At 44.0% G+C, this 23,805-nt stretch overlaps 1 protein-coding gene across 9 annotated transcripts in view; it reads left to right on the forward strand.

Moving 5' to 3' along the window:
• The first annotated feature begins 255 nt into the window (after positions 1–255).
• The window catches only part of EMB2766 (structural constituent of nuclear pore), a 47,717-nt gene continuing 24,167 nt past the window's right edge, over positions 256–23,805 (forward strand). For 2 of the 9 annotated variants that reach the window (XR_016061521.1, XM_088874851.1), the window contains exons 1-2: positions 263–1,901; positions 4,080–4,241. Coding sequence is in view for 4 of the 9 variants with exons in the window: in XM_088874851.1 (XP_088730977.1) it covers positions 449–1,901; positions 4,080–4,241 (1,615 nt within the window). In the remaining 5 variants the exon portion in view is untranslated. Of the gene's footprint in view, positions 1,902–4,079; positions 4,242–4,323; positions 5,298–23,805 lie in introns of those variants that run through there. The other 7 variants (XR_016061523.1, XR_016061524.1, XM_088874852.1 and 4 more) reach the window with 6 other exon arrangements.

A 23,805-nucleotide genomic window follows, 5' to 3' on the forward strand; every position in this document is an offset into this window, starting at 1 on the left:
TAGATCTACTTGATTTTAACCATTTTTTAATTTTAAAATTTCTAATTAGATACGAAGAAAAATTATAAGATAACACTAAGAAATTTTTTCAACAAAATCACAAATAAAATTTTAAGGTGCGCCTTAATCGGATTGTTTAAGGTTGCAACCGCATAGAAACCGCACCTAAAAAAACAAAAATCGCTCTATCTATTTTTTAAAAGAAAAAAAAAAAGACTTTTCCATATTATATACTAGGAGACTACTTTATAAGAAAGATATTTATCCGGTAAATTGAATGAATTTCGACGCGTCAGTACGAAACGGAGAACTCCAAGCGAGCCCCGGGTTTCCCTCTCTTTTGTGAATTGTTATGGTGGGATTTTGTGGACTGTACCGATCATCTATACCCTAGGTTTTTGGCGGCCAAACCTGTAAATTCGAAGTTTCAACTTCCAGGCTTTCATCAATGGCGGGCTTTTCCTTTACAGGCTTCAACCTCTCTTCTTCTTCGTCTTCCTCTTCTTCATCTACTACGACCCCTACCTTCTCGTTTGCCCAGTCTAGCTCTGCACCCTTCTCTTCTTCTTCTTCTCCCTCTACATTTTCTCTCCCTTCTTCTGCCTCTCCATTTTCTTCTTCTGCTCCTGCGTTTTCCTTTGGTACATCTGGCTCTTCTTCCTCTTCTTTTACTAATCCGTCGGCTTCTGGTTTTGGATTTGGTGCATCTGGTTCTTCTTTTTCTTCTTCTTTGAGCTCAGGATCATCTGCATCTCCTGCTTTCTCTGCATTTCCCATGGGGTCTTCTTCTGCTTCTTCAAGCCCTAGTTTTTCATTTCAGAACCCTCCATCCTCTGCACCTTCGTTTTCCTTCTCTGGATCCTCGGCTTTGAAGCCTTCTTCTTTTGCATTTGCTTCGTCTTCCTCTTCATCGTCTCCTTCCTCCATGGCCTCCATGGCTCCTGCAACTGCTGTTTCAAGCGCTGGTTTTGATTTTTCTATTTCTTCTTCTTCCTCTCCTTCTCCTTCGGTGGCTCCTGCAACGGCAGGTTCAAGCCCTAATTTTGGCATTTCGGTTCCTGCAACTTCATCATCTTCCACTCCTGCGTTTTCATTTGGACCTCCCTCTTCTGCGCCTGCAACTGCTAAGGCTTTATTTGGAACCCCTTCTTCTTCTTCGACTACCACCCCATCGCTTGCTTCTTTGTCTTCTTCAACTTTGAGTTCTCAATTTCCCTCCATATTCCCTGCTTCAAGTTCCTCTCCCTCACCTTTGTTTTCATTTCCAAGCTCTGGTGCATCTAAGCTCTCTTCAACTTCTGCTTCTTTGACATCTTCAACTGGTGCATCTTCATCAAGTTCCCCTGTCTCCCTAGGTTCTCCTTTGTTTTCTTCATCTTCTTCTTTGTTCTCTGGTTCAGGTCTCCCATCAGGAACTCAGTCATCTCCTTTATCAACTTCTCAGAATCCCACTTCTGGGTCTACTGGTTTTTCATTTCAAAAACCTGCAACTCCAACACTTGGAGTCTCTACTGCCTCTTCTTCTCTCTCTACTACTGGTACTGCGGTTCCTTTAACTGCCTCTTCTTCTCTCTCTACTACTGGTACTGTGGTTCCTTTAACTTCTGGGGCACCTTCACTGATGTCCTCTCAAACCTCTGCTTCTACTTCTCCTGCATTGCCTTCTTTTGGGTTTTCTTTTTCTTCATCTTCATCATCATCAGTTGCAACACCTGCTATTGCATCTGCAACTGATAGCAAAATCATCTCTACCAAGACCACCACAGCTTCAACCATCACTGCCACGACCACCAACACCAGCACCACAGCAGCTTCTACAAGTAATCTTTCAAGCTTCTCGCTTGCAACCAAGCCTTCATCATCTTCCTCACTTCAAACAACCTCTGTGGTGCCTTCATTTAGTAAGTTTCGGAACATAAGACTTAACTATAACTATGTGAGTTTTATGGCTTCACTTTATCTTTTTACTATATTCTTTTAATTGTTAATGCTATCTCTGCTGCAAATACTTTTCGGCTGCTTGATTGTATTGTTTGTGTTGAATTAGTTCATTTTACATTTGTTCAAGAGAATTGCATATCTATCAACTAAGCATTCTAATGGACTCCTCGGGAACTTGGAAGCCATGAATATTAGTGTTATTGTTCTAATAGTGGTTATGTTTATTATCTGGACAGGAAGAGTGTACTATATATAAGTCTTATTGAATATAAACTTCTATTGTGATGACATACAAGGACAAGCGAGAAAGTTCATTGTCAAGTCCAACCTCAAATCTGGATAGTTGGAACTAGAGTTAGTTGAATTGATAATTAGATTATCAATTTAAGTAGTGATTGAGTGGACTTGGCTCCTTGACGAGCCAAGTACTTGGGTCGCTTAAAAAAAGAATTAAAAAATGTGTATAAAAATTATGTATGTAATTTGGATTTTTTTTTCTATGATTTGTGAGTTTTTCTTGTCATATGCCTCATTTTGATATTTTCCTCTTTTTTTGGATTTTTCTAAAATGTCTCCAACCATAAATCAACTTTTTCTAAATCCCTTTTTTTTTTTATATATTTTTTTGAGATCTCTACAATGAAGCTAGCCACCAATAGGGGTGACAAAGAAACTGATATCGAGACACCTCACATTTATTTGTACATAACAAGCGGATGCCAATGCATGGAGGTGGAAGGGTCTCACCCTCTTCAGATAATGGCATCCACGCCACCGGCCCTTCCTCAGGGCCAACTAGAGACAAAACGACTTCCATAACAAAGATGCCTCTTACATTGTTGGTCAAGCGATAAAAGAAAAAAGGCAATTCCATCCAAAAGGTTCCAAAAGAAACCTACCACCAAACGAAGTGACCATCCCACTAAGCCTTCCGTTCCAGGAAAATGTGCATCGATATACACCGCCTTCCTCTACTGAAGCAGCTCCGGAAGAAGTTAGCTCTGAAAGGGCAGTACCTATAGGATTTTCAGTTGGGGACTTTGTTGATGATGAGGATTTGGGGGAAGTTATAAAAAGTATGACCCAATACCCAGAGCTGAGTGAATTAGCACTAAAAAATTATACTCCTGGTGTCCTTTTGTGGCATGGCCTTAGGTGTCCGCCATTATCATACGACTTAAAATAGATGGACACATTCGAGAGAATGTAGGTGTGACACTAATAGGTGACAAGATGAGAGAAAGTAGACTTAGGTGGGCTGGCCATGTGCAGCACAGACCCAGTACAACAATTGTCAAGAGGTGTGAGTTAGTTCGAGTGGAAGGCTAAAAAAGGGCAAGGGGTAGGCCCAAAAGGACATGGTTGGAAGCAATGAGAAAAATATGGGGATTTATGGTCTCACTGAGGGTATGGCCCTTAGTAGAGCAGAATGGTGGACTGAGATTTGTGTAGCTCACTTCAATTAGTTGAGAAAAGGCTCTGATGTTGATGACATTCCACCCTACGTATTTAGGCGTCCCACCTTTCGAAAACCTAATCATCCTTCTTTCATTGTAGATGACATGCTTTCCAGCTGGTCTCGTTCCAAATTGCTTCCTGCATTGATCATTACCAAAGAGTGGGTTCATGGTTCAGATGCTGTGGACATCCGGCCCTTATCAACCAGACTTCCACAATATCAATCTCCGGAAATAAGCCCACATGAAGGCCAATTAGGACTTTCGTTACACTCTTCCATAAACTCTTTTTGAGGCTAACCTCTTACCCTTTTTTTCATCGAATCTAGAGTCATACTGTGTTCCCCCTTTTACTCGTAAAGTCCATAAGGTGGGTTCACGATTGTATGGCTCATCATCAAGAAGTAAGAACTACCTCACATTCACTAACACAGGATAGGGAACCATCTGCACGCTCTTTACTATGTAAGTAGTAATTCTCTTGAACCAGAGGGATGCTTCATGATCCTTGTTCTCACCTAGTTTCTTTTTTTCCCTAGTCTTTTTTGCCTCAGTGCCTTCACTGGCCATTCATGAATCTTTGCATGCCTCGATTGTTGATGCTGGAGAAGGTATATTCTTTTTGTCTTGCACTTATTATGCATTTATACTTCTCTTCTTATCTCTTTTTACACCATGCAGGTGTGTTGGGCCCATTAATTCCAATTGCCTTCAAAGAGACACTAGAAACCGTTAGCGCTCCTATGGAGTCAAATCCCTTGCCCTTAGAGCCTCTTACCATCGAGGGACCTTCACCACATGCTCTGAAATCTTTCCATCCTATGATGGAAGAGACTGAAGAAGGTAACCACTTGTCTTCTTATATTTTACTGCACTCGGTCCATTCCTCAGCTTTCTTTACCGTTCTTCCTGATCATTATAATAGGGGCCGCTAAGCAGCTAGTTGCTATATCTAGAAGCATTGCTTCTCTTGAACTTCCTGAAATCGAAATGCCTGAAGGCGATACTCCTGCCTATTTATAGTCCATCCCTTCGTCCCATATGCTAACATCCCTTTTGGGACCTGAGGAGGATGAAGAAGATTATGACTTAAGCATGGGCCGGAAGGCATATGCTTTTGTTATTGAAGAGTTGAAAAGCATGAAGGTCCAAAACCTACCCAAGGCAGAGGCAGCTTTAGAGTTACTTGGCTTTAGTAGAAAAAGCTGGCATTCCGACTGTGGTAATCCATGTCGAAATGGCCAGGTTTGTACAGATGGCAAAACAGGCACAAGCCAAGAGACTCTGCTTAAGGATGGAGTATGCAAGCATTGCTGCAGAACATGAAGCACGATTAATTGCATGCTCCTCATCCCTCGAAAATTTGGAGAAACAACATGCCTCCACAATGCAGGTGCTTAATGAGCAAAAAGCAAAAGAGGCATCAGCTCACTTTGCTGAAGTAGAATGCTTACGAGAGGTGGAAGAATTGAGAAAAGCCCTTGCAGATGCTGAGGTCAAACTTCAGTTGAAGCAATCAGCTGCCTTTGAGGAGAGAAGATTGCATGAGAAGATCGAGTACCAGGTCCAAGAACTAGAAAGAGCCAAGGATGCTGCGCTTCATGACCATCTTGCAGCTCTTATGGCAAAAGAGGAACTTCATGCTGAGATTACCACGAGCAAAGCCTCTTATCATGGCCTAATAGCCGCTATAAAGGAGCGTCAAGACTGTCTCGAATGATGGGTTCACGTCTTTCTCCTTGTTTTGTTGTTCTTTTTTTTTTCCTTCTGGACCATGTATACTTTGTTTTGATGGTCGACCCTTTTGACTTAGTGTCCTTTAAACATTTTTGGAGAGGTCTTTCCTTATGAATCTTGTTATGTGATTTGTTTTTGAAATAGTTATTACTCTTCAAGTCATGTATTTGTTTTATTCACGAGCCGACCACATATTTGTATGTCATGCGGGATGGGCATCGCTTCGTATTTTATTGTCATGCAATAGGGACAATTCTGTTCATATTTATTCATAGCGCCTTTTTAGTTTTTTGCCACAATTTTTTTTCCATGCAGTTTATGTTCATGCAACGTCATGCAACCGGGATTGAATGCTATGTACTTTAATATTTTTCAGTTAGGATAAAAAGAACCATACTTATGGATAGTATTTCTTTGGAAAACGAACATTGATCGGAGGCATTACATCCTCTCCATTGCTTTGAGCCAAGGTAGGCCCCACAAGAATATACCTCTTTCACAATGAATGGTCTTTCCCATTTTGGCCCAAATTTCCCCCTTTTTGCAATGGGACACCTAATTACCAAGACTAATTCCCCTTGCTTAAATGTTCTTATTTTGACCTTTTTGTGCTTATCCGAGCTTGGCAAGCCTCAAGTATTTGCTGAGACAATAGCCTTTTCTCTTCTAAGGCCTCATTTCCTCTAACCACAACCATCTTCTTTTCATAGCTTGGAATCTACTACAATTCTCAAAGACAGTAATTTCAACTTGAGATGGAATACTGCCTATCCTCCATGGCTATTCTCATTGTGGTGTGGTAGGCCCATAGTACTCCAGGCAATCTTTCGTGCCAATCCTTTTTAGACTCCAAGAGTGTCTTCTTTAGGACTTTATCTAGCATTTAATTAAACGCCACTGCTTGTCCGCTCACTTTTGGGTTGTAGGCTGTTGTGTATCTCCAATCTATGTGAAACTGGCTCAAAAGCCGGTCTATTAAATAATTTGGAAGGCGACCTGTTGTTCGAGAGGATTCGTTCTGGTATTCTAAACTGATAAATGATGATGTTTCACGAAGTTGTGGACCGCCCTAGCCGTGACTTGCCTTAGAGGGATCGCCTTAGCCCATTTTGAGCATTAGTTTGTTGAGGCCAAAATGTAAGCATGAAGACTTGCTGATGGATGATCAAAGGGGCTTATGGCATCTATCCCCCACCCAAAGGAAGCCACGCTGTCACGATTGGGTGTCTAGAGGTTCTGGTACTTGATGAATCAAATCACCATGAATCTGGCATATATGGAATCTCTTGGCATATTTAATGGCATAGGAGGCCATTGACAGCCAATAATATCCGAGGCGCTTCAACCTTTTGTACAACTTTGGGTCAGTTTGGTGCGAACCACACACCCCGTCATGCACTTTTACGGCTTGTTGCACTTCGTTCCATCACATGCATCGCAACATAATGGCATCAAAAGACCTTTGATGCAATACCCGGTTAATACAAGGATATCTTCTTGGCTGTCTTCTCAAGGCATTTTGTTCTTTGCGGTTGCTTGGGAGCTGCCCTTGCAATTTGTACTCCAGTATGGGCTGGCACCAAACCTTCGTGGTCGTGTTTATACACATTGCTGCAGGACTATTTTTGCCAAATGGGTACGGGGGAATTTCTCTTCGAGATCTCTTTCCACATTTGCATCTAGTTCGTGTTCAAGATCTAGAATTTGCCTTACAAATATGGGGATTTGTCCAACCTGTCGTTCTTTGAGGACGAAAGACACCAAGCTTTGTCGATGCATTAAAACTTACAGAAAAGAATGTTAGGAAGAGGGGAAGAGGGGAAGAGACGAGAACTAGAGACCGCCATATTCTCCTCCCCTCTACCGTGAGCGCCTTTAACCACCAACACCCTCTTCCTCTCAGCTGAAACGACATCTATGACTTGTACCCCAAAACCCATCTTTACCCCCTCAAATGTAGCCTAGCAATCTCTCCTCCTCTTCCACCCATTGCCAAGCCCAACCTGTTGGCGTTGTTGCACACCCTCAAAATTTCGTTTGGTAAAGTAGTTACCTCTTCTAAACCTTCTCCCCCTCCCCCTCCCCCCTTGCCCTGAAGTGACTCTTCCAGCTCCTCCGCCAGCTCTCCCTACCTCCCTTTCTGCATCTCCTCCCTTGTGGAAGATACAGTGAGAAACATATCTAAATTTCAGGCATCTTTAGTAGGTAGTTTCAAATCCGAACACGACGACCAAAGAGGGATTGAAAGCTGGGCCAGGAGCCTTTGGAAGGAGCCAAACCTAACTTGTAGACGTCTCTCTAAAGGTGACTTCCTGTTTTCCTTTCCAGCACCTGCAGCAGCAAAACTTGCCTTACAGGAAGCTAAAAGCCCTTCTTTCAAAGGAGCATCTTGTGTTCTTCGGGAGTGGTCGCCTAAAGAAGGCTCCTTTAGGAAACAAAGAATTTGGCTCACTTTGTGCCACATTCCCCTTCACACATGGTCACCTCAAACCTTTCGGAGAGTGGCGGCAGCCTGTGGCTCTCTTGTCTTTATTCACTGGACCTCTCTGGAAACTCTGCCTTTAGGTTCCATACAATTACTAATGGAGGTTCTAGACACTAGGCGAATCCCACAATTAGTTTGGCTTGAGGTGGAAGATCTCTACTACCGAGTCTCCATCTCGTGGTCATCGGCTTCGCCCCTCTTTCCACAGTTTTTTCAGCATGCCGACCTTTTTTCGTCACCGGAAACCTCAGCTCAACCCTGGACTTTGGTGACTAGGAAAAAGTGTCACTGTAAGCGACACCCTTCCTTTGATGAGCTACCCGGGGAAACAACCACAGACGAAGTCTGTTTGGCGCCCGTTGGAAAAGTCTCTTGATCGATCCAAGCGAAAGGGTTCGGCCTCAAATCATTCTGGGAAGCATATGGGCCCGCTACTTTCTTATCTAAACTCCTTTGAAGATGCCGCGATCGGGCTCCCCTTCGACGTCTCTCTCCCTTTGTCTCCCCCCTCTCTCACCGACCCAGTAAAGAAGCCCTAGTTGACTCTACCTCTTCCCCACTCTCTCTTGGCCCACAAGACTGACCCGGCCCTTTCTACTCTTCCCCCCCATTCTGTCCTGTCTCTCTCTTACTTTACACCAGGCCACTCCAAGTGTACCCTTGAGCCCTTCAGCCCTGTCCACTCGTCACCTGACTTGCCCCCGTCCTCTCAACTCCTGCCACAATCGTCTTCCTTCCCTCTTCTGTCCCAGACTGCAACCCACTCGTCACGGCAGCAGTCTCCCTCCCCCACAGGTGTCCCCCTACGTGTCCTGGTCGGAGCCAGTGCTTATTAATTCTCTGCTGACCATTCCTGTTCCCCAACCCTTCCTGCCTCGACCGCTTCGCCTCCACCGTCCATCTCTCCTACCACTCCCTCTGTTCTATCTCGTCAAGAAGTTGACTCCGGCCTTTTCTCCTCTCCCTCTAAGCCCTATACTCCTCTGCCACCCCTGTTCGACCTACCCTTACCCCCTCCTGTACCCAACCCCCTGGACTCCTCCACCCCTTTGAACCACTCCACCGACACCAGTTCTGCCCCCCCCCCCCCCCCGCTACTCCTCCACCCCTTTGAACCACTCCACCGACACCAGTTCTGCCCCCCCCCGCTACCACCCTCTCTCAAATCTTTGGTGATTAGGACCCTTTCACCCCTTCCCCATCTCGCTGCGACTCTGACCTTTCCTCTCTAACCTCCCACCCCCCTCTTTTGCCTAACCCCACCCAATTGGCCACTGCTGCCCCCCCCCATATTCCCCTCTCCCTTACCTTCTGCCCTCTTAATCTCGCTGAACTTCTCCAGCCTAGCCAGAAGCTGAAGCTGCCGGTCGGTAACCCTTCTAACCAGACTACTAACTACGACCTTATCCCTATAGTTATAGTCGCTGCTCTTATGATGGATCACACGCCCCTGACCCAGCTTCGATCTCGAACCTGCTTGCACCCCACCTCTCTTTTACCCCTCACCTTGTACACATTCGCAGTGTTCGCACTCTGCATGTTGCCTGGCCCCCCTCTTCCCCTTTCCTGTTCTCCACTTACTCCTCGATTCAGACACACCACTTTCTCACTTTCCTCCCCGCCCTTTCTTTTGCTTACCCTTGTCAACCTCCCTTTTGCAACCCTTCATACCTACTTACCTTATGACCCAACCCCAACCTCTGACCCTCACCCCCCAACAGCTTAACTTTTTGCCCCCTGCATCTTCCCCCCCGTCACTGGATTCTCCTCCAAATATTGCTTCACCCCTTCCTTTCCTTCCCCTTGACGTCTACCCCTCCAACCCCCCCCAGTTGGCAGATTCTGAAACAGAGTCTCCCAAGACTCCAACCTTGGCTGGACCCATGTATGAGCCCCCAAAGATAGTTTCGGAACCCATCTCTCCCTCCCTGGTTGGCGACGACACAGAGGAGGTCGACAGGGATGGGACTAACAGGCTAGAAGATATGTACAAATTGATGGGATTCGAATATGATGGATCTGAGGGACCGGCTCACATATTCATTACGGCGGACGCACAAAGCAGGATGCAGGTGCGATTCAGAGGTCAGAGAGAGCTTTGCAACCTCTTTTCCTCCTTAAACTTTGTAGGGAATCCTGTTGAGAGTCGCCCCTCTCCTCTCACCACGGACCTCCCAAGGTGGTCTCCCAGACTGGCCTCCTCCTCCTCACTCATTCCCAAAAGATGAAGTTGCTTGTTTGGAATGTTAGAGGACTAGGACAATCCTTCAAAAAGGATGCTGTCAAGAACCTTACCTCCAAACTCTCCCCTACGATTTTAGCCCTTCGTGAAACTAAACTACTAGAGCCTAACCTTCGTCTCATTTGCCAGGTTTGGGGTAGACCAGTGGGTCTCTTTACTTGCAAATGGGGCATTAGGAGGTATTTGGGTGTTATGGGACCCTACTGACAATACCCTGAACTCCTCCTTTATAGGCGAATTTTCAGTTACTCTACTCCTTTCTAGCACTCCATTCATAGGTAGAAGGATGAGTGATATCATTTTAGGAATACTTCTCATTAAGCTATAATAGTCATTGAATTTGTGGGATGGGCAACCTTTATCGACCTTGAGCATGTTTATGTTGTCCAATCCAATAACCTTGTGAAGTGCAATGAAACTCTAGCCCCATAAAATACGCAATAAACTCTAGCCCCATAGAATTATAAAGATGACCCATGCCCTTCATTTTAAATGAATTGGCAAGAACCCCCTTTAATGCCTGAACTCCAGCTGAATCATCTCCATTAATGAGATCATCAACATACACAAGAAGAAAAACTGCGCTGATGCACGTCAAGTGAACAATGAGTGGTCATTATGGCTTTAAGTTAATCGGCTCAATTAATAACTCATCTCCAATGGTCAAACCAAGACCCTGGGTGGCTTGTTTCATCCCATGTAAAGCTTTCCATAACAAGCAAATTTTTTGTAGACAGGCAAGAAATACATTTTGTCATGTCTCCTTAAGATCTCTTAAGAAAGCATTCTTGACGCCATCTGAAATATATCACAATATTATCCAAAAAAAGAAATATCCCAATTATTTATTGAGGCAACAGCAACAAAGGTTCTAACGGTAGTCATTGGCTACCGGTGAAAAGGTCACTTTACTAATCCAAGCACACTCATGCTCGCACCCTTGTGCACTTGGAGTGTCTCATGCAGATAGAACAATCAGGTTGGAGCCTTATAGAGTAAACACCTTTGCTTCGAACAATAGATGCTCCATTTGGCAGTAGTATCAGATGGCAAGTATCAATTAGCTCTAATGATTCAATTTACTCCCGCATAGCCTGCCTCCAGCATAAGAAATAGGAATGAAGCAATATCCAACTATCCAAGGAAGCTACGCATGAACAATGTGAGTAAATCAGGCAATCTAGAATCACTGACTCCTTTCAATGGAAGTGCACTGTGGCCTATGGACCACATGAAGACACTGAAAAATTGGCCTTTCTGGGAGAGTTACAATCAGCAGCAAACATTCTTTCCTGATCGTGGTGTTTAGTTGGGGACTTAATCTTACTGGATGGTCTCATGAATGCAATTCCCGTGATCGTATTACCCCATCGATGGTCCAATTTTCGGACTTCGTCGCCCACAACAATCTCCTGGATATTCCTTTGAAAGGCATGGAATTTACTTGGTCTAGCCACTCTGACAACCCGAGCCTCTCAAAACTAGACAGAATTCTCACTTCCCTGGATTGAGATCAAGCTTTCCCTAGAACCCATTCTCGGGGGCTGCCGAAGCCCATCTCGGACCATAGACCTATTCTCCTAAATACCCAAGCCCTTCCTCGAGGGCCCAAACCCTTTCAATTCGAGATCTCCTGGCTTCAGGAGGCTAGCCTTGCTCCTCTGGTCCAATCGCAATGGGAATCCTTCATTCCCCTTGTCAATGGATGGGCTGGTTTTGTGTTGCAAAACAAACTCCAACTCTCAGCTGCCAGGGAATTTCCGCCACAAAAAATAATCCTTCTCAATTCAGCAGTGGGACTCCATTGAAGAAACAAGACCTCTTTCCCCTTAAGAATTGGAATCCCAATCCAACAACAAATTTCAATATCAGTGCCCCAAGAAAGAAGAGATCCATTAGGCTCAGAGGGCCAAAGTAAAATGGCTCAAGCTTGGCGATCAAAATACTACCTATTTCCATAAGAATGTTAATTGCCAAAGAAGAGAGAAGTTGATTACCCATTTGATGGTTGGGGACCAATCTGTAGACCAACCCCATCTTATTGAGGTAGAAGCAGTTCAATTTCTCCAATCTCTTATCTTCCCTTTCAGGCCTCAAGTCAGTAATGGATGATCTCTCCTTCTCTTCTATCATCCCCGAGACTGCCGCCTCTTTGGAGATGCCTTTCTCTGATGAAGAAGTGATCCAGGCAATCAATGACCTCAATGGAGACGGAGCTTCTGGCCCTGATGGGGTTCCTGCAGGCCTCTTCAAAGGGTTCTGGGACACCCTTAGACCTGACATCAAGGCTTTCTTTTCTGAATTCTATTCTCGAGCCACTATCCACAAGGCGATGAACGCAACTTTTATTGCTCTTATTATCAAGAAAAAGGGAGCCAAGGAGCTCAAGGACTTCAAGTCTCCTCTATAAGGTATTGGCTTCTCGTCTCAAGCTCGTCCTTAGCCAGGTGACTTCCTCTTCTCAACGGACTTTTATGAAGGACCGCCAGATCCTTGATGGGGCCTTAGTAGCCCATGAATGTATTCACTCCCGGTCTATTTCGAAGTCCCCGGGCTTGATCATCAAATTAGACTGGGACAAAGCCTATGACCATTTAGACTAGGGACTCCTAGATGAAACCTTGTCCAGAATGGGCTTTGGGCTTCATTGGCGTAGGAAGGATACAAGGGTGTATTTCCAACCCCTAGTTTTCGGTTCTCATTAATGGTTCACCCAATGGCTACTTCCAAGCATTGCAAGGTCGTTGTCAAGGGGATCGTCTCTCTCTTTTCTTTTTTGCTATTGTGGCTGAGGTCTTTAGTGCCTCAATTTCTCGGGTTTATAATGCGGGCCACCTTTCAGGATTCCAAGTGAACCTTGCGGGTCCTTTGATTTCCCACCTCCAATATGCTGATGATACGGTCCTATTCTGCAATGCTTCGCTACATGATGTCAACTTTCTAATGCTTTTTCTTCAATGCTTCCAGATGCCTTCAGGATTTAGGGTGAACCTAAAAAAGGCTAAGATGACTAGGATTTGCCTTGAACAGTATGCGATCCAAAGTTATGCCAATGCGTGGGGATCATAGTTTTAAAAAGCGGACCGCCCAGTGCCTAAGCAATTCAGAAGGCCTAGGCGCATCGCCCAGGCCTAGGCGGCCAAACTAGGCGGATATCCCTAGACGCCTGCTTGAACTCGCCTAGTCGCCCCGTCGAGCGCCCACCCAGGGCCTGCGCCTCACCCAGGGGGAGAAATGCGACTTCTTGAGGGTATTTTTGGGTCATTCTTTTAATACTAAAGCGGCAAAATTGTGGGTTTTAGGTTCATTTGAAACCTAAAACCCATTTGAGGCTATTTTAAAGACAAAACCCCCAAAAAAAAAAAAAAAATTCTACTAGGTTGCCTAGGTTCTGGGTGCTCGCTTAGTCATTGGGCAGTTTGGACCCCCCCGACCGCCTAGTTGCTGCCTAACGCTTTTTGAAACACTGGTGGGGATACATTGTTGATGCATTACCCTCTTCATTCCTAGGATTCCCATTACGCTCTTCATACCTAGGATTCCCATTTTGCAATGGCCTTCCTAGAATTCAGCATTGGAGCCCAGTCCTCGACAAAGTAGAAAGACTAGCATCGTGGAAAAGGTGGTTTCTCTCCCTGGCTGGTAGAGTAACCCTTATTAAGGCCACAATTTCGAGTATTCCCCTCTTCTTCATGTCCTTATTCTTTATGTGGTTCGATGAAGGAGCCCACAAATTTCACCTCATTAAGTGGGCTAAGGTTTGCCTACCTAGAGCCTTAGGGGGTTCTTGACATTCAGAATCTTAGGACCACCAATCTAGTTTTGATGGAGAAATGGTGGTGGCGTTTCGCTACCCAACCCAAATCATCTTTGGAGAGAGGTGGTCAAGCGCAAGTATTGTCTTGACGACCATGAATGGCTCGCCTCATGCAAGACAGGAAGCAACATCTATGGATTCTAGAGGTCATTGCTACACTGTCGCCAACTGTTCCTCAATCACATTCGCTGCATCCCACTAAGGGGCTCAAGGGTCAGATTTTGGCATGACATTTGGGTTGGATCATCGGCTCTCAAGGACCAGTATCCTTCACTTTTCCTTCTAGCTCACAACCGCTCGTCTTATATGGTCGAGAGTGTTGCTGGACCAAATAATGCGAGAGCTTGGAAACCAAATTTCAGGCGACCAATAGCTGATAACGAGTTCGACCAATTTCTGGAACCCTCAACCCTGCTTCACTCAAAGTTTCTATCATCTTCAGGGGAAGACAAGAATGTTTTGTCGCCTTCCCCCGCTGGTTCTTTCATTGTTACCTCCTACCAAAGCCTTTCCTTGCCTTCCTCTCCCCCTTTGGCCAACTCACCCCCTGTAAACAAGGTCGGGTGCTCTTTCTTACCCCCTCAAAATCCATATTTTTATTTGGATTGCAACTCACGAAGGGGCCCTTGCTCTTGATCTGTTACAGCGTAGGGAGGTTCCAATGCCTAATCGATGTATTATGTGTTGTATAGCAGAAGAAACCAACCGTCATCTATTCATTTGTTGTGAAGTGGCCTCGTCCCTTTGGAATGACCTTCTCCCCCTCTTTAGCTGGATGTGGATCACTCCCCAGTCAATCTCTCACCTCTTCTTATTTTGTCTTCATACCCCTTTGAACAAATCTAGGAACCTTCTTTGGGGAGCCTCCATCTTTGCCACCCTCTGGGTTATTTGGATTGAAAGGAATAACAGGATTTTTAGAGGGGAAAGAGCCTCCATCTCCACTTTCATCAAGAAGAGAAGATTCCTGGTTACGTTTTGGGCCCTTAATCACAAAAGCTTCTCTCTCTTCTAATTCACGGATCTTCACCAGCATTGCCAGGATCTTCTCTACCTCAGGACGCCGAGGTTCTTCCGTGCTTCCTTGTGGAGACCGCCAGAATCTGAGGTGATTAAATTAAATTTTGAAGGGTCCTCTTGGCAACCCAGGACCCTTCAGTGTTGGAGGCATATATACGAACTCCTATGGATTAACTCTCCTTTCTTCTGTTGTTCTCATTGGTATTGTGGACTCCACTTGTGTTGAGGCTAAGGCTTTGCGCGAGGGCCTTAGAAGATTCGATCCCAACTAGAATACTAAGGTGTTGGTAGAAGGGGACTCCAGAAATACTTTCGCTTGGGCCTCTTGTTCTATCCCCTCCCCGTGGAGACTAGACAATATCTTTGTTGAGCTTGCCCTCCTTAGTAGCAGAATCCATGTCTCCTGAAGACATACCCATAAAGAAGCAAACGTTTTTCTTTTGAGATAAAGTTAACATTGTATTACTAAAATTGCTGTGTACAAGAATTGGCAAGTCTGAGTTCACTCGTTAGGGGTGGATCGGTAAATAACAGTCAGCGTATCATATACAAAAAAGGGGGCTTATAGATTCTGCCTGATTTAAAGGATTTACATGAAGCTTTAAAAAATTACAAAATTTACAAGAGGCCTAAAATTGCTAACTAATACGCTTTGTTGAAGAGTTGTGTCAAAGGTCTTGTGCAAAAAAGAAGTCGACCTTGGTTTGATTATGTGCTTGCATACTAGCTCCCTCTTTTGCCTAGCAATCTGCGAAGTCGTTGGACGTCCTCCATATAAGCCTCCAAGAGACGTCCATATCCTTGGAAATATGGTCAATTTCATCAAAGATAGTGGTTAGGTGGCAGAGAGGTAGCTCTACGAGCCCATGAGAGAACATATTTTGAATCTCCTTCTATGATGAGATGTAAGCTCCAAGAGCGGTTGAACTTTTTCAGGCCTTAAATGAGAGCCAAGGCTTCTGCGTTATGTGCATCCTTGAAGCCAAGATGCTTTGAGACTGTAAGCAGTACATTGCCTTGGTGGTCTCTAAAGACCCCCTAGCCCCAATCGGGCTAGGATTCCCGAAGGAGCAACCATCGAAATTTAACTTAATGATTCCTTCTGGTCGTAGTTGCCAAATGCTGGATCTTTGTGGCTGTCGTGGGTGGTGATGGAGGATATTTTTTCATTGGGGAAAGAACAGACTCCTTCGTATACCCGACTAGACCTTGTGGTTCGAGGCCCAGAAAGTAACCATGGAAATTGCCTTGTGCAGGAGTGTTGAAACTTGTAGTTTTGAACCTCGGAAGATTCTATTGTTTCTTTCCATCCAAATGGTCCATAAGGTTGCCCCTAAGGTAGCCTTCCAAAGGACTCTGCCAGCCTTCGGCCATAAGAGATGAGTGGTTTGACAGTAGAGGGAGTGACCCATTTGATGCTAAAGAGTTGCAATACTTTGCCCCAAAATTCAGAGAAGTCACAGTGTATGAATAAGTGGGAATTTGACTCCTCATTTTGGCATAATGCGCATGTGTTGGGGATAGGAATCCTTCTCTTTTGGAGGTGGTCCGTTGTGAGGGCTCTGTGGGAGCAGGCTAGCCAATTGAAAGTTTGGACCTTAGGTGGGGCGATGGTAGACCACACTTTTGATTCCACCGAGATGGGGTTGCCCGGAAGGGTGGGAGGCTGAGAAAGGATTTTATGGAAGGAGGCATCTGAGAACATACCCGATGGAGTGGGTGTCCAGACCATAGCATCTCTCCCTTGGTTAGGACTAAAGAGAGAGTAAAGACCTGTTATGAGCAATTGAAAATGGTTGATCTCCTCTTCAATTAGGTTCCTCCGAAAAGATGGATTCCAGACTCTTCGTTCTCCTGATAAGACCAAGTCCTCAGCCACTGTTGATTGTTTGTTTATGGCCAGAGTTGATGTACCTATCCATAAGTCTGACCAGAATCTCACACGGGAACCTTCTCTACGGTGAAATCTAATGTATTTTTTGAAGTGAGACAAGGCCGAAGAAAAGGATTTCCATGCTCATGAGACGTTATGTCTCTGGGTCTTCTCTGGCACCCAAACTCCTTCAGGTATCCTGTACTTGTTCCTTAGGACTTGAGCCTAAAGAGAGTCAGGATGGGTTGCTAGACGCCACCACCACTTGCCTAAGAGAGCGAGGTTATGTTTTCTGAGTACCCTGATTCCTAGACCTCCCTGATTTTTTGGAAGACATGTTATCCCATGCAATGAGATGGAATTTTGTCTTCTCAGCCTGCCCCGATCATCAGAAATTTTGCATAAGTTGGTCCAAGCGATTAGCCACTTGAGCAGGCATATGAAAGAGGGACATGAGATAGAATGGGGAGTTTGATAAGGTGGCTTTAATCAGGGTCGACCTCCCTGCCATAGAGAGGAGTCTACCTTTCCAACTTGCCAAGCGTCTGTCAACCCTATTTAGGACTTGGGACCATTGTCTTTTTTTGGGTTTGCTTAGTCCAAGAGAGAGTCCTAAATAGGTTGTAGGGAGATCCTCCACTTTGCATTCCCAGTTTGGAATAAGCGCTCTTATCTCTGCATTTGAAATTGCTACTCCCATCATTTTTTATTTTTCCATGTTGACTTTGAAACCTATTGCTGCTTGGAAGCATTTGAGGAAGAGATTTAGGGTATCCACTTCACTTGAAGATGCGTCTAAGAACACCAAAGTGTCATCCGCATATTGCAGATGGGATACTGTTGGGCTGTGTCTACTGCTCCTGAAGCTAGAGAGTAGTCCTGCCTGGAACACCCAGGAGATAGAACGACTGAAAACTTCCATAGCAATAGCAAACAAGAAGGGGGATAGGGGAGAGGGGGTCACCCTGACGAAGACCCATAGAGGATGAGAAGAAACCTTTTGGGGTTCCATTTATTAGAATTGAGAAGTGAGGGTGTGAGTAGCACCCTCTCATCCACATCCTCCAACGGTTTCGGAAGCCCATTGTGGCCATAATCTCCTCTAAGATTGATCAATCGACGTGGTCATAAGCTTTTTCCCAATCTATTTTCAATATGAGACTAGGCTTTTTGTTCAGGTGTCTTGTATGGATGCACTCATGAGCCACTAAAGCTCCGTCAAGGATATGTCTGTCTTTGATGAATGCAGTTTGGGATGAAGAAATCATGGAGGGGAGGACTTGTTGAAGCCTTAACGCTAGGACTTTGGCAAGTATTTTGTAGGTTAAGTTCAAAAGGCTGATTGGACGGAAGTCCTTGATCTCCTCAGCCCCTTCCATTTTGGGAATTAGGGCTAGGGATGTAGCTTTTATTGCTTTATGAAGTTTTTCTCGAAGAAAGAATTCCTCAAAGAAGTTTTTGAAATCAAGACGAAGAATATCCTAGAAGGCCTTAAAGGGTGCTATCGGGAAACCATCGGGGCTAGGGGCTTTATCTTTGGCTAGAGCATTGATAGCTTGCTGGATCTCTACTTCTGTGAATGGCTGCTCTAACCATGTGGCTCTATCATCAATGAGGTTCAAAAAGTCGAGGGAAGACATTTTTGGTTTAGGATCAGGAGGAGCTGTGTATAGAGATTTAAAGAAATCTACAATGGCTTGTTCGATTTCTTCAAGTTGAGTTAAGTAGCAATTGTTGTTTTTGATCATCGAGATAGAATTGTCTCTCCTTCAAAAATTGGCTATCCGATTAAAACAGGCGGTGTTAAGGTCTCCCGCTTTTAACCACTTGACTCTTGATCTCTGGAACCAGTATATCTCTTCTTTTTTGAAAGTGGAAAGGTATTTCAGTTGTCTTGTTTCTGAGATCAAGCTCTAAAGCGTCTAGTGGTCTAGACTCCTTGAGACGATCAAGTGTCTGAATGGTGTCCAATAGCGACGATTTTTGTTGGGAGAAGTTGCTAGGGATTGACCTACTCCAAGACTTGAGAGAGGCTTTGAGGAGTTGGATTTTAGTCTGAAGAATGTAACCAGCTTTACCCGAGACGAGTGAAGAATAAGAGTTCCACCAAATTTGGATGAGAGAGTTTAAGGACTCCTCTTGCAGCCAGAGGATGGGTCTTGGGTCCCTCTTAATAGCCAATGTGTCTAGAAGAATGGGACAGTGGTCCAAAATGGGTAGAGCCATTGCTAAGGATCTCGGAAAGTGTTCTTTCCAATTCAGAGAGAAAAAGAACCTATCTAGTTTAGAGAGGGTGGGATTGGTTGCGTGGTTGGACCACGTATACTGACTGCCTTGGAGTGGGATGTCCAAGAGTTCATTCTGGTTGATGAAATCAGTGAAGTCCCTCATTCCCTAGGAAATGGATGTTGAGGAGTTTCTCTCATGGGACCATCGGATAACATTAAAGTCTCCTCCCAAACACCAAATAGGGTGAGGAAGGGACGCTACCAGTTCCAACTTTGACTAGAGCCTATTTCTTAGAGTTGGTGAGTTTGGACCATAGATGGCCGTGAATTCCATGGTAACCCATCTGAGGTGCTAGTTAAGAGAACAGTGACAGAGAAATCCCCAATGTGAGAGGAATTCAAAATGTGGTCTGAGGGGTTGCAAACAATCCAAATGCCTCTTGAGGCCCCATTCGCCGCTAGAGAGATCCCCTGGCTAGGTCTTCTACCCCATAACTGGCGAATGAGTTGTTGGTCAGGCTCAGGTTGTTTGGTTTCAATGAGTGCAAGTATTGCAGGAGAGTGTTTAGATGTTAGGTACTTGATCGCTTCCTTCTTGAAAGGTTGTCCCAGACCTAAAACATTCCAAACCAGCAACTTCATTTTTTAAGACTGCGCAAAGAGGTGGAAGCCAGTCTGGGGGACCTCCTCAAAGAAGTTGAGTTGGAAGTAGGGAAGAGGCTATCTGTGGGCCGTCCCGCAAAAGGAATTGAGGTGAAAAGATTGCATTCTGCTTGTGAGTCGGTCCTTCGGGTCCTTCATATTCAAAACCCATTACTCTATATATTTCAATCATCCTCTCCTCGTCCCTGTTTGTCCCATCTCGGTCAACCTCCTATGTTGCTTTGAAGGCCAGAGGGGGAGAGATGGGAGTTGCAGGAGTCACAAGGGGCTCTGTTTCCTGATCCACTGGGGGAGAATTTGAGGGGTAGAGATTATGAGGTAGTGTGGGGAGGGGCTGAAGAGATTGCGAAGGTTGAAATTGGTTAGGGTTACTGTTCGGGATTGATGGAATTTGAGGGGGAGAAGCAAAGGGTGCTGAGGTATCAAGAGGAGAGGGGAGAGCGAAGGAAGGGGTCCCGTTATAGAAAGAAGGGAGGTAGGTAATGTAATGATTGGTCTGTACAGAGGAAAAAGAGGAGAACAACACAGGAGTGGAAGGGGGCCAAGCCACATGGAGGGTATGCACACTGTGAACTTGTACGAGGTGAGGGGTGAACATAAGGTGTGGGCCCAGCAAGTTGGCGATGAACGTAGGGTGTCGAGGGGGATGGTCCATGGTATGTACAACAACTAAGCCCAGAGGAGCAGGGTCATTGTCTGTTGACTGGTTGAGGGCAAGGCTAATAGGGGAGGAACTTCCGGTGGTAGGTTTGAGGGTTGCTACTAGGGTAAGGGGGAAGAAATGCAGGGAGAAAGGATTGGAAGAGGGGCAAGGGATCGTAGGCAGGGAAGGGGGAGGCGAAGGTTTTAAGGCCACCAGCAAAGAGAGGTGGTTTGAGCTTGGGAGGTTGAAGAGGTAATAACACGGAGCAAAGAAGAAGGGTGGGAAAGAGGGCAGTAAGACCGGACCGGCTGAGGTTCAGTGATTAAGGGGCAGGGGGGACTCGAAATGTCGCCCTCAATAGGAGAGCGAAAGAGGGGGGAACATGGCGATTTGACATGTTCTCAGGGGTAGGAGAGAAGGATGGAGTGAGGAAGATAGGAAAAGGCAAGAAGGATGGAGGGAAAACAGATGACCCGACAAAGGGCAGCTGAGTGTCCTTGACATTAGGGGGGTTGGGCTGCAGGGAGTCGTCTAAGTCAGACTGCGACGGGGAGGAGAGGGAGTGTGAAGGAAGCTGGGACAGCTGGGTGGGAGGCAGGGGCGGCAAAGTCGGCGAGTTGGCAGCTGTCTCAGAAGAGAGAGAAGGGAAGGAGCACCGGGACAGGTGGAGGGAGGATAAAGGTGGCGAGGGATGCCCAAAAAATGAGTAGGCAGGCTTGAGGGGACATGGGAGAGATGGAGGAAAGGATAGAGCAACGTGGTGAGGAGGTGGAGGCTGCACACACTGCTCAAGGGGAGAGTTGGCAGGCTTGATGGGACACGTGGAGAGAGGAGCAGAGGAAGTACAGGGGGGCAATAATGGGGAGGTTTGAAAAGTTGAGTCGGTGGGGGAGGGGCTGATGCTCTATCTAGGGAGGGAGCTAGCCTAAACTATCCTCAGGAGCCCAGAGACGATTCTCAAGCGCACAATGTTCCTTTTATTTCTAATTTGTCGTATACCCTTAGGGGTTGTAAAGGGCACCCAGTGGGAATGCCTAATTTTGTTTTGTTCTCTCACTTGTATCTCTTATTATTATCAATGCAAATGGTCAACTTTATCAAAAACATTGACAAACATTTCTTTATTGTACACAATGCATCAATGATGTTGCATCATCCCTCAAAGTCAATTATCGCGAAATTCATCACTTGCACTTAAAGATAAGATGTTTCACATTAGCTGTTGTACGCATATTTTGAACCTTATCGTGCAAGATGGATTAGAGTTCATACAAGAGGTGGCTAACAAAATCCATGAGAGTAGCAAGCATATTTAGGTTCACAAGCAAGCAAGAATAGTGTATTGAGGCAATCAACCTACTTAGTTCAAACTAGAAAGCCATATATCTTGATGTACCAACTAGATAGAACTTAACATATAAAACGCGAGAGGTTGCCTTAAAATTGCAGTAAGTAGTTAACTCGATTTGCAAAGCATGAATTGATGTCCAACTTGGTACCAACTGAGGTGATTAGGAAAGAGCAAAAGAAATATGTGATTGTCAGAAACGATTTTATGATGTTATACATATAATTTATTTTCCAGAACTAAGTATCCACCAGAGAATCTCTATTTCCTTGAGGTATGTGAAATCATTCGTCTTTAATGGGATAGAGCATGATTACATATGAGCATACTAGTTCCAAGGTAATCAAGTTGAAAGAAAAGTTTGACAGGTATTAGAAGATATACAATTTGGCTATTGCATTTGTCAATGATCATCGCTCTATACTTAAGTTAGTGGAATTCTATTATTCCCAAATCTATGGTAATGATGCAAAGCAACAAATAAGACGATGTATCAAGTATTTCATGATCTCTCTAATAAGTATAAATTTAAGGAACCACCAGGCACTCATGATAAGAGCGAGGGATTAGTATAGAATTCATTCATGAGAGTTGTAGTAACGTCCTTAGAAGTTAGAATTAGACCTATATTTAGGGAAACATTTCTTCCCACTATATCCATATCTCAACATCCTAAATTTGAGGCAACTCAATGCACCAAAGTTTCTGAACCTTTTGAAGATGGCTCCAAATATCTTGGCGAGTCTTGTTTCCACAATGGCATCAGAATCAGCATTTAGCACATTGGGGCAAGTTCCATATGCCCATCGTAGCGTGCGTGCATCGTCTAGGTAGCTAGTATGAGTATCTATATATTGGTCCGAAGACTAATATCTGTTTGTAGTTTTCGATAGCTCTAGGTAGCTACGATTAGCTAGGGGCTCTAGAGACAGTACAAGCACTTATATGTGGAAAATACTGGAATCAAAATGTATTAGAAGGTTAAAAAATTCAAATTGATTGTTATTAACGGTTTATTTTTCAGAGTTGTAGTTTTCTACAACTTAAATATTATTATTTTCATTACATTTCAGTGTCAGATGATGGGTGTACATCATTTTCAAATACCATGCTTCTAATACCCTTTAGGTGGAGAATTTATTTTAAAAATTGACGATGATGGTGATACTTCTGCACTTAACAGTGATAATGAAAACTGCGATTTTTTATTAGACAGGCAGAGTGCATTAACTATGTTAGATGAAAGTGTGCTTGCCTTCTATCTAACACATTGTTTTCCATAGATTTTACTTTTAAGAAGTTGACATGGCATATGTAAGAATTGTCATGGTTGTGTATTATGGGAATAGTACATATTGTATATCCAATTATCCATTATGGAAAGCAACACAAGATGTTCAGGTATGTGTCCTCTTCTTCATTTTGTTTTATTTGATCCTTCTTCAACTTCTATGTGTTAAAAGGACTTGAGCATAACCATATGATAAGGATACATCATCATACATCAGGTTATATACATTCATAACAGCATATCAGTGCATATATGTAGTGTATATGTCTATATATACACTAATATATAGTGTATATAAGCACTAATATAGTGCATATATATGCTATATATCAGTGCGTATATGCACTAATATATAGTTTATATTAGTGTATAAAGACTAATATACAGTGCATATCAGTGTGTATATGCGTTGATATATAGCATGTATCTACACTGATCTACAATAGTGTACATAAAGTGTATAAATATGCACTGGTATATACGCCATCTATGCAATAATATAAAGTGTATATCAGAGTTATATGCAGTGATATATATTGTAAAAGTACATAGTGTATATCATCATCATCATCAAAGACTTATCCCAACTATTTGCGGTCGGCACTACATAGTGTATATCAGTGTATAAATATAGCGATATATTGTTTATTTCTACATATAAAATAATGCATATCAGTGGATATATATGCATTTTTTTTTGTGTGTGTGCTTGTTTGGGGGTTCGTTTTTTCTTTTCTTTCTCTTTTTTCTTTTTTTTTTTTTTGGGAGGGGGGGGGTGTGTGTTTCGTATATTTTTACTTTGTATATGGAAGATATTGATATATGGTTTCTCTTAGCATATAGATGATATCAATATCTACACTTACTTTGTATATGGAAGATATTGATATATGGTTTCGCTTAGCATATAGACAATATCAATATATAAACTTACTTTGTATATGGCAGATATTGATATATGATTTCTCTTAGCATATAGACGATATCAATATTTGCACTGATCTATAGTATATATCAGTGTTTGAAAAAGCACTGATATATGGCATATATATGCACTAAT

Source organism: Amborella trichopoda, chromosome 8 (genome assembly GCF_054954075.1).
Source record: "Amborella trichopoda isolate Santa Cruz 75 chromosome 8, AtrichopodaSantaCruz75HAP2 v2.0, whole genome shotgun sequence".
NCBI lineage: Eukaryota > Viridiplantae > Streptophyta > Magnoliopsida > Amborellales > Amborellaceae > Amborella > Amborella trichopoda.